We start from the raw sequence: 15,488 nt of genomic DNA, 5'->3' as shown, positions 1-15,488 counted from the left end.
TTTTTTCATGAAACAAGTGTGCCTTTGCCCAAAAAAGGTTGGGAAACACTGACTTAGCACATTGTGAAAGAGAAAGCCAATATTCTGTGTGCACAGGCAGACACAACACTGACTAATCACTCCTGTCCCAAGCATTTGGCACCTGAACGGATAATTATTTACATTATCTGGAAACTTCTGTGGAATCTGCCGCGGAGCTCATGAGCAGGTGGCGTTCATTTGCAGATGCTATTAATAGGAACTGGTGCCTCCATCTGAAGACTGTATGCACCTCTGCTGCAATTAGAGTCCTAGGAGCTCAGAAAAGCGCCATAGAAATTACCCAAATTGTGACTCCAATATGAAGGTGCCAGTTCAAAACAACAACAACAGAATCTCCACATGAACATTTGACTACAAAATCAGTGGTGGACCGTGTGGTACTCCTGAAGGGTGTCAACTATTTGGTGCAATAACCTCTGAAAGTCTTGACTTTCAGAATGTAGCAATCAAAAGGGTTCTCCCAATAATATAGTACCTGGAAAAAATATGGTTTTCACCTGATTAGCTATTTTTTAAATAAACTACCTCCAACCCTCTTGTGCACACTGTCATACCAAGAAATGCCAAAAGTAGTAATGCAACGGAGTGGCAATTGTTTGAACCCTTGATTTTGAAGAGCCACACTCAATATTATTATCTCCAGGTAAATAATCACGGAGCTAGCTGTTCACTTAGAATAGCAAATCTCCAACATTTTACAGGAGCAAAGACACAAAGGTTTTGCATCATGCTGGATTACAGATGCTCTTGCTTTGTCACAGCCTTAATTTGATAGTTTAAATATGGCCTTGAATTTAAAAAGCACACGAAAAGCAAGCCTTTCTATTTGGCAATATGTTTTTGCACAGAGCCACTTTTAATGGGACATAACCAAGTGTCTATATAAAAAAAGGCTTGATTTAGATAAGTAGAAGGTGCAAAACATTACATTTTAAAATCATGAAAACATGCCGACACTTTGAAGGGTTGATGAAGAAAAGAAGATTCCCCCCATTTTTATTTTTGCTCTCATTGGTTATTTATAACAAATTGTGAAAGGGGATTGTTTGACGAACAGAGAGTCTGCGTAGGCATGGATAACATGACCTCTTAGTTGAAATTTTGAGGACTACCCATCCTTGGAGACAGACCGTCGGGCGATGCTTAGAAGGCAGCTTGTTTTCCAATCCTCAGTATAGCTGTAGATCAGTGGAAAGTGCATTAAGCAGTTTCCCCAGTGTTCTATACATACAGGTTCTAAGCATTCCTCTCCAAACTATGCTCCAAGTTACAATGTGTTCTGAATTCATTTAGCCTTGATAAATAGATGTGTGTATCATCCGTGAAATAAAGCTTCGGTGGAATAAGGAACAGCCTTTTATCCCACAAAGCACTGCTGCCTGGTTAGGTTTTCGTTACCATAAGCTATTCCGGCTTTCAAAGAGGAGTGATTTCTTCATTCTTATAGAGAATGCTTGAACGACGCCTGTTTGAAAAAATGCAAAAGAACCACACATGAAGAAATGTGGTTTCTGTGGTTGAAGTTGTAACATAGGTGCTAAGACAATGACATCTAATAAAGGTAAAAGGTAAAGGACTCCTGGATGGTTAGGTCCAATCAAAGGTGACTATGGGATGTGATGCTCATCTCGCTTTTCAGGCTAAGGAAGCTGGCATTTGCCCACAGACAGCTTTCCAGGTCATGTGGCCAGCATGACTAAACCGCTTCTGGTACAATGGAACACTGTGACAAGTGCCAGAGCGCACAGAAACACTGTTTACCTTCCTGCCACAGTGGTACCTATTTACCTACTTGTACTGGTGTGCTTTCAAACTGTTAGGTTGGCAGAAGCTGGGACAGAGCAACAGGAGTTCACTCTGTCACATGGATTCGAATTGCTGACCTACCAAATGGCAAGTTCAAGAGGCTCAGTGGTTTAGACCACAGCGCCACCTGTATCCCCTGGACCCAGCCTTTTTGAAGTGTTTCGTTTCAGTTATGCATCATCTGAAATTGTTCCTGAGGGATTGGGAACCTGGCAACTATTCTTCCATGCTTTTGTAACTTTCAGGGTGGTTACATGGTCCTACCCCTTAGTAGTATTTGAAGTGGCAGCTTGTAGCTCAGAGGTGGGGAATGCTTTTGGCCCGGTGGGGCCTCTCCCCTACTGCTGCTTTAGAGCATTGATGGACCCTCCGGAACACTGTAGGAGGTGGCCCTGAGAAGTGCAGGGTGAAGGGGCAGTCAACAAAAATCACTTTCCTTTGCAGCTTTGCACTGACATTCTTAACAATGCAAAAATGCAATAGCAGGGCATTACATCATACCATATAGAAAGCCTATAGACCCTCTGCTGAAATGAAGCCAGAAAATGCAATGCAGTATGATTTTCAAAGTAAAAGACCTTGTTTTCTAGGTCAGTAAAGGGGTTCTCTGTATGCAGCATAATACAAGGTGTTTGTTTTGGAATTGCCTATCTCTTCCATAGTGAGCACTAAGAGAATTTGTTGTAGGTACATACTTACCTTCGTCTTTCAAGGGCATGTTTTGTTTCCTGTCGGGTTTTTTCATTGATTGGATAGAAAATGAGTATAAACAAGCCTAATGGCACGAGAAGAGATGGGACTGCTCCAACCAAGACTTTCAGCATGATAACAACACTGTGAGACTGTTTGCACACTCCTGATTTGAAGCCTGCAAGACTATTAAAAAAATAAATACAGATGTATCTTCATACTACTATTGTGTGTGTGTGTGTGTGTGTGTGTGCGTGCGTGCGTGCGCGTGTGTAACCTCTCCCACCCACAATGTAGAGCCTTCCCCATAATTTTTTTCCCTGGGGTTTCACTGGCTCCTTGATATCATCTAAGCTTCCTTGGAGATTTTTTTTCTTGCAAATGCCAGATCTGAGTAATGAAGAAGGTAGGGGCTTACAGATGAAACAGTCACGTTTTTACCTCTCGCTGTGGTCAAGACTGAAGCAATGAGCCAATTATTACCTACATTCTGTAGCCGAAATATTCGGCAAACCAGTTTCACATTGTGGAATTAATTTATTTCACCCTGTACAAGGACATGTATTTATTAACCTTTGTATCCTATGAAACTTTTTTGACATTTTTAAGCAAGCAGAATGCAGTAGAATTCATTATCTGCTAGAAATTCTGTGAACTATAAGTTCCCTGTCTGCAGACACTAAAGCAGGAGTAGAGCATGTTCACTGCATTGAGGCAAGACTTAATTTTAAATTGTCTTGCACTAAAAAATTGCATGTGGAGTCTTTGCTACTCACTCAAACACTAGCTGGATTTTGTGACTTTTTAACTGATGCACTTCCTATTTCACATCAAAATGCACATTCAGGCAGTTCAATGGAGCTCTGATGAAATTTGCAATATAAATGCACAAGGGTCCACAAACTTCAGATGGCTGTGGTAGCAACCAAAAAGAGCAAAGTATTTACCCAACTTCAAACTGCATCTCGGAAAAACACAGTGCAGAATTAAGGACAGTCCTATTTCCCTCCTCCCTCTCTAAGCTTGGGTATAAGGAAGGTGTAAGGAATCACCTTTACAGTTACACAGAGCTTCTGGAGGCCTCTGACCAGCTCTGGGGCACAACATCACTGTTGGAACGATTCCTACACACTTGGGAGCGCATCCATTTGATAAAGAGGACTGAGGCTTGTAGTTTGTGCTTCATAAGCCCAGTATAACTGTGGGGATGATACCCAACCCCTTTCCCCACTTTCAAGGTCAGTAGGGAAAGGTGAGACTCATTATACTAGCCATGGAAAGTGGAACTGTACATCTGTGCGGGTTCGCACAACACCCCCAGCAACAATTTGTACATGTGAACTGCTTTGAGGTTTTCTACAATTGAGCAGCATATAGATTTTATGAAATAAATATAATTTGACATGTAGGAATTTGTCTCCACACACTGCTTCCAAGCTGTTAAATGAGTGTTGTTGTTTTTAACCCTCATTAGGAAAGAGCCACAATCCACAGCTTGTATATTCCAAGTAGGTTGAAAACTAAGCAGGGCTGGCTTTGGATTTCAAAATGGCTTTTTGTATCAGGTAAACAAATATTAATTTACACATTTAGATTCCGCTCGGAATGTCATTCGAGGGTCTCCTGCTGCCTATTTTTACAACATGGCAGGTTTGCAATCTGAGAAATCGAGACTCGCCTAAGGTCATCTAGAGAACCTCTCTTTTTTGTATTTGTTTGTTTTTCTTTTTGCCCAGCAAACCTCATGGTGAGGATTTTAACTTGGATGCTCCTCAGACCTAGTTTGACCCTTTAGCCACCTCACTTGACTGGCTCTCCTTAGGTTTGATACTCAGAGATTCACCACTTCCTGCTTACTGATACTCCTGGGCGTGGATGCTGGTTCTAGTGGTAATAAGAGCCTTGAACTATAAGTGATACCGAGAGTTTAACTGAACAAACCCCACATTAGTTTACCATGCCCTGGGTTCCTATGTACCTAAAAGAACCCAGATACTGCCACATGGATATTTATAATGTGGTCCTATATCTATGTCTGGAGCAACCATGTGTGTGTGTGCGTGTGTGCGTGTTTTACTCACTTCAGACTAGCTGCAGAAATTCCTAGTCCAATCCCAGCTGACATCTTATGAAAAAAGGTATATGAAGCATAAAAGATGGTTTCATGTCCTACTGAATTAGGATTCTGCACCCGAAAGTAGTCGACTACATCAGGCAGCATGGACCTTTAACCAACCAATGAAAATAATTACACATCCATTAGATATTTCTGGGAAAAGATGTGACATTTTAATGAGCAGCATACAGTACTTTAAAAGAAAGACATTTTCATCTTTTGTGGCACAATTAATAAATATTATACCACTTATGTAAAACATGGAGGGTTTACAAACTAATTAGGTCAGGTCAGGTAGGAATCCTGAAGCAATTAATGATCTCACAGGTTAATGGATAGAAATTTAACACTGGCAGAGGTTTGCTATTCTGGAATAAGCATGAGGGAGGGAGGCTGGGACTGCACTCTTGATTAACATCAAATTTAATTACTTCTGCTGATAGGTTAGTGATGTCTAGAACAACAGAGAATAAAACTGAATGAGTGTAGCATATTCCCCAGGAGGACTTTTGTAATGAGTTACAGTAAGAGACATTTGTAAAACCTCTCAAGCCATTACGAGAGAGACAGAGCGAGAGAGATCCCAAATATCTATGCTCCTAACAAGATAGCAGATTTTCAAAGCATCTGTGGGTATTGTACTGGCTGAAAACACCAGTGCGACTCTCAAGAAAATTCATTCCTCTGTTTGAACAGCTCTTTGATCTGCTCTCAACCAATACAAATTATGTTGTACGTTTATTATTATGTTCCCATAAACCTTTTTACAAATGCAATAGTCATCTTAAGGTGCCTGGCTGTGCTCTCTATAGGAGATGAATAAATGTAAGTTTAAGTCCTTCTTAGTGATGCCTCACATTTCAAGGAAGTATTAATATGGCAGAGGCTGCTTCTAGTAAGGTGAGGATTAAAGAGAGAAACAAGACATTTGTGAAACTCTTCTCACATCCCCTTTTGCATATTTCCACACCCAATCTCTTATCTATGCTAGGGGGAAAATAGCATGAAAAGTGGCTTTTAACTTCAGCTTAGGAAGCTGCTTTCACTGCGTGCAGGCGAAAAAAGAGCTGGCCTGTGAGTTTGGGCAAGTCAAAAGTCTACTGTGATACACTGCTCTTTTTCTTAGTGCCCTGATGCAGGGCACAGGTAGGGCATAAGTGCATACCTTACAGATACTACAAAGTCTGATATCCCGCACATCCTACTGTGTAACAGATATTCCCTTTTAAATGCCGATAACAGTTGATTTTGTACCTGGTACACATATGCACACACACCTATAAGACTGTCCTACCATGGCAACAGCAAAGAGGCTGCAATGCTAATCCCTGAAACACCAGCCGAAAGGTAGGCAACAGCCGGTTCTGGAAAGAACACCAGCATGGTCGAAGCAGGAATCATCAACTGGAAGAAATGGAAATTGGGAGAAATGTGTATGGTTAGATCAGCATTACTGTGGAGTTGAGAAACAGGAGTACAGGAGTGGGGGACCTGGCTCCCATTTGGCCTGCAATGCTGTATCCTACAAATGGTGCTCACCTGCCTCATACCTGCTATGTCTGATGTGGATCAGGTACGGACTTTGTTATAAAGGAACAGCTGACAGCTTAAAGGGAGCTCTGATTTGTTCCTATGCAAGCAGGGCTCCCTGCTAGTTCCCATCAGCTGAGCAATGCCAACAGGGAACTCTGCTGAGATCGGGTGTGCTAAGAAGTCTCCCTAGGAGAGAGCCTGAGGAGGCTGGAGGGTGCAGTCTGGGTCCAAAAGGCTTCTTCCAGTGCTCTGAATCCAAACCGCTTTCCCTTGCACCTGCAACCCTGCCCTCAGTGGTGGCATGGGTGCTTTGGTGGAGGCCTATATCATCAGTTAGTGGATCCCCTGTCCCTGAGGACGTCCCTTGGATCGTGACAACTGCTTGCTTTTTAACCATTTAGTCTTAAATTTATCCAAGCATGGGCACCTGGACCTTAACTACTCTAAATCGAAAGGCTGACTACCTTCCCCGCAAACAACATCCAGAATTACTAAGCCCAGTCTTGCACCAAATGCAGTATTGTAAGCCTAAGATCAGTTGATGAAAACAATGCATTTGGTTTGCAGTTCATGAAGCTTGTGTTTTTTTCATGGAACAGGGTGGGCATTCGGGGAAGACCCTGATTTTTGCGTCTGTATGCAGGTAGAAATATGACCTGCTTAAGCCTTTTGTCATTTGGAAAGACAATTACGGGGAGAGCTTCACCTGTCGACACTCTGAAGACAAACCTCTTATTATGTGTGTGTGGGCCCTGATTTATTTTGGGGCCCTCCGCCCCACCTGCAGAAGCTATAAATCTGCACACAACAGACACACCTGTGCTTCCTATATGAAACATGTGGTCATCAACTCAAGAGGTTAAAGATGCAGGCTGTGTTTGCTGCAGGGGAAATCATGGACTCTCTGCCTCACACAGTGCATCTCATATCCACCAGTTTGCTCTGTGAGGAAAATACCTGCCAATCCATGTTGACACCACATCTTTCTAATTTTATAATTTCTTACAGGTGTGCATGGGCCAGACATTTCTGGCTCATGCTCCCCATGCTGTGCAAGCATCAAATATATACAGTGGTAACTTGGATCTCAAACGCCTTGGCTCCCGAACAAATCGGCTCCCGAACTATCAAAATCCAGTAGTTAGTGTTCCGGTTTCTGAAAGATTTTTAGAAGCCAAACATCTGGCGCAGCTTCCGATTGGCTGCAGGAGCTTCCTGCAGCCAATCAGAAGCCGCACTTTGGTTTCCAAACATTTTGGAAGTCAAGCAGACTTCCAGAACAGATTCTGTTTAACTTCCAAGGTATGACTGTACATAGCTGAGCAAGCTCTGCTTAGAAGCGCTGCCTAATCATTCATAAGCAGACACTCAGCTAGACAGCTCTGCCTATAATAACCAGTGTTTCTAAAACGAAAGAGTCAACAATCAATAGAACTCTGAATGAGAAATAACACACTTGAATTAGTCTGTAATACTCAGCAATAGACCTTGTTTCACCACAAGAGGGCACTCCAACAATACAAGATTGCATGTGCACAGATTAAGCACAGCAGCAGTGTTTACCCACTTGGAATCCAAAGCACCCAGATATTTATAAACCAATAGTGCCATAAAATGGGATTTTCTTGTAAAGAAGGAGTATGACCCAGCATTCCAGAGGCTCACACTAATATTCTTAAAAGCTTTGCTAGCATCAGCAGAGAAGCAGGAAATAAATTCATGGCTGATGTATCTCTGCTGTTTGCAGACAAATGATTGTAGGTAGTGCTTGCTCTTAGCCTTCTCGTTAATTGTAACAGAAAATCTGCACTTACAAAGTATCTTCCTCCCTGACACAGTTCAGGAACTCCTGATACGCACAGATTTTATAATTAGTTCATTTGGGTAAGCAATTATATGATATTCTAAACCAGAGTGGTGACAGAGAACCTTGATTAAAGGCATGAGAGAATAAGCCCTTAGGAAAATAGAATGCTCTAAGACTTCATGTTATAAATTTCAGAAAGATAAAAGTACCAGGTTGACCCATTTAAGAATGTTCTAAGCGTGCGTTATACTATACCAGCCAAAATCAAGCAGTTTGCCATAGTCAACATTCCCTGTAGTTAAAATTAATCAAGATTTCCCTTATACTGGATTAAACAATGGCTTAAAGGGAAACACTGGCTAGTCTCTTGAAGACTGCAGGAAATAATGCAATGTTACCAGAAGTAGCCTTTAATTAACCTTGCGTTATATAATCTACATCCTACCTATCAAGGCAGAGTATAGCCCATAGTGTGAAGGAGAGAATGATCCAATCCAAAGTAGGAGGGAATGCAGGGAAAATGAAGACAAAACTGAACGATAACCAGAAATTGGGAGCCCATGTTGGCTTGGCTAGGAAAAGAAGCACAAAGGCCAAAAGGGGGAAGGTGTCTCAAGTTTCAAAAGCATTGTTAAAAATGTTTGGTGCAATCCCAAATAGGCTATTTCTAAAGTACAAAAATGCCAGCTTGCATTTAGTGCCTCAGTTGCTTACTTACTGATATCCCACCCGCTGTAGTCTTTTTGCCAAACTTGTTCAGAAACCATTGCCAGCATGGAACGCTCAGTGCTGCAGATATCTATGAATGATGAGAAAAACCATTACAGGAGAAAGTATGCTTCATATCAAGGGGATCAAGGAAGCACCATATGAATAATTGCACACATCACAAAAAGGGAAGGGCACAAACTAGGCCATATGGGTTCACCGCAAAGCTGTTCTCATAGAATCATAGAACTGTTATCTAATCCAACCCCCTTGCAATGCAAGAATCCTGCCCAAAACCATCCCTGGGTGGACTTGAAGAACCAACCTTCTGGTTAAAAGCCAGACACACTAACCCACTGCACCATCTCTATCATGTGAACTCTATAAATATGGGTCAAAAAGCTGGTCAGAGAGTTAGCAAATAATGTTTTTAAAACGCAAATCAAACTCAATGAATTTCACATCCTGCCCAACTTCCTAGCTGCAATCCAAATCATTTACTTGCCTGATGACATGAAATTAACCCTGGGTGTGGCATGATCCAGGGTCTAAATAGTGATATGCATACCATATTATGAAAATAAGAGCTTAAGAGCGGCATACTTTGCAAGGAGGCTCTGCTTTGTCCACATGCTTACCAAGACAATCATCACTAAATAATCAATGTGGTTGTGAAGATTAGTTGCAGCAGAACAAAAGAGGACAAAGTTGTTTTGTACAACCTGGAGAGTTGAAGACAAGAGGAGGAACAAAACAATAAATTAGTCACAAAGCAAATGCGGAGCAGGGTTGATTAATCGAGGCCATTTAAATGGTTTAAAACCAGACTTCCCATTTACAAATGCTGAACAAGAGCGCATGTGAACTGATTGCTATAACAATTAAACACATGCTGGCTGGCAACAAGACAAAGCTGCTATACATGCACTTTTTGAATATACTAAAAACAACAAAATTTGTTCCATTACAGGTACATCTAACATAAACTAGCAGTGGTGCAGTTAGGTAATTTTAGACTATCTACGTAATGGTCTTATAGGGAGTTTCCTCTATAGGTGGTAGTGAATTAGTTCGCTAACATCAGATAAATAACCCTTCATGTGTGCAGCAAACAGACGGTTATCACGGCTTATCTCCCAACTTTCATCAAAATGCCCGAAGAAATACAGCATGGTGAAGAGGTGGGATACCTGTGTCTTCCAGGCAGAGGCTGCCCAATTTATATCCCTGATAATCAACATCTTTTACTCCAATGAGGACATATTTATGTGGGAGATCATTTCCAGTGCCACCAATGAACTGGACAAGATCCACTATAAAAGTATGACAGACCCCTCAAAGTCAGTCCACAATGACTGGCAGTGTCTCGCCAGGGTTATTGCAGATTGCACAGCTTGAAGCAATTGGATGCATAACAACTGGTTCGTTTTGGAATAAGCCATTGTCCAGACCTATAAGTTTGATTCAAAGCTTTACTTGCAGAACTTTATTCAAAACAGAACAAAGCACAGTAAATGATACATCCAAAATATCCATAAGGTCATGTGCAATGGCCAGCACAGGCTCAGCTTCTTAGAAATAAAATAACATAATCAGAGCTGACAAACATAGCTCTCTCTCAAAGACTCCATTAGCCTGTATTCCAGCCCCAAGGCTGTTGAGCTTATTTACGTATCCCTATCCCAAGGAGTCTGGGAACAAAGACCAAAGGCCACTCCCTTTCAAAATGGTGATTTGCAATTCAATACCTCTCATGTGATCTAAGGTTAAATACCAGGTGTTAGCTAGCAAGAGAAGAGTAACAGTAAATTATCAACCCATCTAGGAGCTTAGAGAGCTTAATATAGCCCCATGGAAAATCCCCAAGTTAAAGCGTTCAGTAATATACATAGGCATTCTCCATTTCAGTGTGAATTGAACAATTATACTTAACAAGGGTTTCAGGCAGTGGACATTTCCAGCCCCACAGTGAGATGCCAGGTATTGAACCTTGGGCCTTCTGCATCATCATCCATTGCTGAGCTAATTGGACTGCTTTTGGATAAGCTGTTGTTCAATTATTGTTATATTTTACAATGGTATTTGTATTTGTTAAAGATCCAAAGAATGAGTTTGGTAGAAGGAACTCTTGAGATGGTCCAACCATCTTGAAGTGGGGGAAAATCCACTACAGCTTCCAACTTAACGCCGGTGGTTTGTAACTATATATATATATGTGACCATGTTTCTGTTTCACAGTTGATGTGGGTTCTTTCATAGTTCAGGTACAATCTATGCTGCTGCAAATCCTCTTATGAACTAGATTTACCTGAACAGCTGTTGAAATCAGGAGAAATGATGCTGCAAGTTTCACATATGGTCCACACATCAGCGCAAGTTTGTGTCCCTTAAGGAAGGGAATTTGTTGGTCTGATTTTAAGGCATAAGGATCTATAACAAGTGGAATAAATATATAAATGCATATATGATACCTTGTTTTTAAAGTAGGAAAGAAATGTATTAGGAATGTTTGTTGTGATTAAATAAACTCACCTACTTTTTCTCTCACTCCAGCGCAAAGGGCAATAATGCCAATGAGGTATAATACTGATATTGTTCCTCCTGCAATCATGTAGAGTGTTTTGTTCTAAAAAATAAAAATAGGTGGTAGTGGTGATGTGGGGTGGAAAAAGGGAATCAAATTTCACTAAGACTATATAGGTGAGAAAATGCTATATATATAGAAAATGCTATATATATATGAAAATCTATGAAGCACAATGGGTAGAGGGGCGAAAGGATTAGTTTCTAAATTGTACTCTGTATTGCTTAATGTAACTTACGGATCTATGGAACCTCTTAAAAAGATATGGGAACTAGATACTGGTACATAAAATTTCCCCAAAGATTAGAATAAAATTTGGGATTCACAACCCTTAAAATCTGTTTCCAATTTTCTCAGGGTAAACACCTTAAAATTGTTACACAGATGGCATCACACTCCTTTCCAAATGTCAAAAATGTTTTCTTCTGTTTCACTTAACGGTTGGAGAGGTTGCAATAAACTTGGAACATATTTATCATTTATAGTGGGAATGTCAATTGGTGCAAGATTTTTGGAACATAAATTTGATAGAAATGATAAACATTACTAAAGAAATTGTTGTTTGCTGTCCAAATTAATATTACTGAGTATTTTTTATGATAACAATGTAAATATATTGTCAAAAAAATTGGTCTTATATATCATCTTGGGAGTATGAATAGTAATTGTAACTGAATGGAAAACAACCCCAAATCTTAACACTGGACACTTCGTACTGATCACTCTGGAATATAGCTATAATAGAGAAAATCATGCAGAATCTGAGGTTTTGACAAGTACTAGAACCTCAAGAAACATTTTATATGATTTGGCATTCCTTTATGACATATACAGTACAACGGAACCATCATTTTAAATACAATCCTTGTCACAAGCCAGCAAATCTGGAATTATTCTTGATCTGATAAAGTTGATAGTCTTTACCCTGACTTTATTATTTTAACTCATGTACAACTACTCATTCTATGTTATAGTTTAATTTTCATCTTCATCTTCCAGTTAAATAAAAAACTTTACACTGAAATTTTACACTGAGCCAAAATTCCACCTACATATGTAATCTATAAAGTTGTGGCCATTTTAAATCCAGATTGTTGTCTGTTTCAGTTTGTTCTATCACACCTCACTTTAGTCACTGCCTAGGGGAGGGTGGCACTGCGACTGGGACCACAACTCCCAGCACACATCAAATGCCAAACATATTTGATTTTATTTATTCAAGATGTGTGCGTGCGTGTGCGCGCGCGCACACACACACACACACACATACAGTGTGTGTGTGTGTGTGTGTGTGTGTAAACCAAAGCTTCTCAGTGGTGTTGAACAGATAATTGGAAAAATAAGATTAGCAGACAATAACTGAAATACTAACATCCCTCAGAAGTAATGAATACCACTACAGTATCACGTTTAGGCTCAAAGTTCATTTTAGTAGGGTTACCATGTTTCAAAAAGTGGTTGACAAAGATGTTGAGCCTACAAGCTAACTAAGGCGTAGTATGCCATTCTATTTTATAGTATTTTATTGTTATTGTGGTGTTTTAGCGGCTTTTTTTTTTTTTTTCCCCCACGTGCACAAGCTGTTATTTATGTGTTGTTTTTACCTGTATGGGCCTATGGCCGTAATAAATATTGTTTGTTTGTTTGTTTGATGTTGAGCCTCTTCTTTTTTGCCAAAGTGGTTGAGCTCTTTTGGCAAAACTGCCTCCCCCCAAAGACAATCTTGAGCTATTCTTAAGGAAAATCAGCAAAACAACGCTGCTGACATAGGTTGCCATATGTCTGGATTCTCCCAGACATTTTTCCAATTTCCACCCAGACACTGCTTCCAACTACAGTATTCTGGGTACGTCCAGGGAATTCTAGATGTATGGCAACCCTAATTTTAGGAAAGTTCCTGTCCCAATTCTATTGCCATTGCTATTAAGAAAATCAATAACAGTAGGATGGTGAAATACAGTATGCTCCTTCCCCCGTGCCCAAATCTTTTGAAAGCTTTTCAACTTACTGCCTCAGACATGTCTGGAACACTGGAACTGTTTCCGTACAGATCAGTGGGAGAGTCCATGTTATCCACACTATCGTTACAGTGGTCAGAGCTGTGAGCATCGGAGACCATACTGACCTGGAGTGTAGCTCCAACCAATGTTCCAAGACCTTCAAATCCCATTCCTAAAGTAGGGGGGAAAGCCCACTTCTTTTTAAACCTGAAATGGTGGAGCAGCTGCCAACAAGGCTCAGAAATAACTGAGCACTCCCCTGTTGTGATGTCAAAAGGTTTTTGTGACCCCCGCCACAAATATTGCCTTTTAAATAAAGAAATAAAACTGCCCCCAGCTATTCTTGCTTGGCGACACCCACTATTAAACTTGGGGGCCAGGAGGGTTGGCCATGTTTCAATGTGACCCTTAGCTCAAAAAAGAAGAAGCTACCCACCCCTCCCTTAAAGATTATGAGCTCCTATAGACAAGAACAGACTTTCTGGAGTCATCTGTCTTCCAATATAGTTCAAACTATGTTACTAGAGGTTACATTGAGCCATGATCCCTCATCTCCCTCCATCTTCAATTCTTTCCCTGCAACTGAAACGGGGAAACAAAACTGAAACCAACTTCAAACAGTGACTTCCAGTTCTCATTTGCAGGGCAAGTGTAAAAGAAATTTGCTAATTTGGATATAATAGTAGCAACTGTGGCTTGCCTGAAACGTTAAGGCAGGGAGAGAATCAGGGTGTGGAAGGACAGGGGGAGGACAGGGTGTGGAAGGACAGTGAAGGGGATGGGAAATCATGCAATTCTGAGGCTTGCTTACAAAACGCCAACCCATAGTTTGGCAACACAAGAGAACTGAGCTTTTCTGTTTTTCAATACTAGTCCCAACCCCTTTGCCACAGCTCCCCCAATATGTTTGGGGGGAGGGGAGTCTCCAGAGTAGCATGCTACATGCAGCATGCTCAGTAAGACTCACGGTATGCCGTTGCTGAATCTCGTTCCTTCTGGTCTGCGCTCAAAAACATGACGAGAGCTGTATATGGTACATGGAATAGCTGTAACGAAAGTACACACACACACCAGTTAGGAAAATGCAGTGCTTTTTTCTGGGGGGACGCAGGGGCACGCATAGCCCTAAACATTTTGTGACTCTAAGTTTGGCTTCATTGAGGGGTAGTATTTCAATATGAGTAGGAAAATGAGAGTACCCCTAAACATTTTTTTAGGAAAAAAACACACTGGAAGAATGTATCACTTTAGCATGCTGCTTTTCATCATAACCAGAAGGCTTGCTATATAGTTAGACCCAGGAATCCTGCTCTTTATGAGGCATGCTGTACCTTTTCCCTCCAACCTTCAAATGTGCAATAGCTCAAAAAGGAAGTGAAAAGAGCCTTAGCCATCCTTGGAGGCAGGAGTTTTTTCGCTTAACTCCCCGGCAATTTTTTTCTGGTCCACAAAGACCTCACTCGTTTTGACGGTTGTGACTGTAGGAATCAGCCTCATATAACCAAAATTCTTAAGTGTAATTAATGCATGAAAGGGTTAGTGCCAGAATAAGCTGTCCTGCCAAGCTTAGCTAGGTCACATACACCCTACTTTGGCAGAAAGGAAGTCTAGTCTATTGTTCCCTCAGTCTACCATGCGAACTCTGGTGTGGAAAGAGGTCTGAGCTTGGTTCCTACAAAGCCATTGTTTTGTGTATCTACAAATTATTTAGGAACTTCCGCCACTTGGGAACTAACCTAAGTCTTTACTGCCTGTGTTTTCTGAATGCTGTATGGAAAAACACATGATTCTGACCTTTGAAGAATTTGTAAGTAAACCATGTTAACTTACTAATGGGTGGTATTTTTCTAGTCTAAGGGAAGTGGGAAAATTTGGAAGGAACTGAGAATGACATATTTTAAAGGTATAATGGCCTGTATTTCCGTGCTTTACCTTGCTACATGTTTTGTGATTTTAAATCACACCAAAGAGTACTCTCACCAAAGAGTACTTGCCCCAAACCTGGATCTGGACATTCAGGGATTCTCCTTTTTATACCTATCTTTTCCTTTCCCAACCAACAGTGGCAAGGTAAATAAATAAATAGACACAGCGCACTGTGCACAGTCCAGTGCACTGATGGGGAGGTACATCACCCCCACCCTGGTCATCAAGGAAATCATTTTGTAAGTGTGGACAGAATGATACCCCCCAGCTGTTCTG

At 40.9% G+C, this 15,488-nt stretch overlaps 1 protein-coding gene across 3 annotated transcripts in view; it reads right to left on the bottom strand.

Moving 5' to 3' along the window:
- Positions 1-999: 999 nt before the first annotated feature.
- Positions 1,000-15,488, bottom strand: part of MFSD2B (MFSD2 lysolipid transporter B, sphingolipid) — a 31,787-nt gene continuing 17,298 nt past the window's right edge. For all 3 annotated transcript variants that reach the window (XM_081857187.1, XM_081857188.1, XM_081857189.1), the window contains exons 5-14: positions 14,254-14,332; positions 13,295-13,458; positions 11,235-11,328; positions 11,011-11,132; positions 9,341-9,424; positions 8,713-8,793; positions 5,949-6,058; positions 4,620-4,763; positions 2,548-2,724; positions 1,000-1,507 (exon numbers count right to left, since the gene is read on the bottom strand). In XM_081857187.1, the coding sequence (XP_081713313.1) occupies positions 1,459-1,507; positions 2,548-2,724; positions 4,620-4,763; positions 5,949-6,058; positions 8,713-8,793; positions 9,341-9,424; positions 11,011-11,132; positions 11,235-11,328; positions 13,295-13,458; positions 14,254-14,332 (1,104 nt within the window). In that variant the 3' untranslated portion in view covers positions 1,000-1,458. The remainder of the gene's footprint in view (positions 1,508-2,547; positions 2,725-4,619; positions 4,764-5,948; positions 6,059-8,712; positions 8,794-9,340; positions 9,425-11,010; positions 11,133-11,234; positions 11,329-13,294; positions 13,459-14,253; positions 14,333-15,488) is intronic.

Source organism: Podarcis erhardii (genome assembly GCF_964252035.2).
Source record: "Podarcis erhardii genome assembly, chromosome: 3".
Taxonomy (NCBI): Eukaryota; Metazoa; Chordata; class Lepidosauria; order Squamata; family Lacertidae; genus Podarcis; species Podarcis erhardii.
Note: the sequence above shows the minus strand (reverse complement) of the source record. Positions and strands in the feature narration are given on the sequence as shown.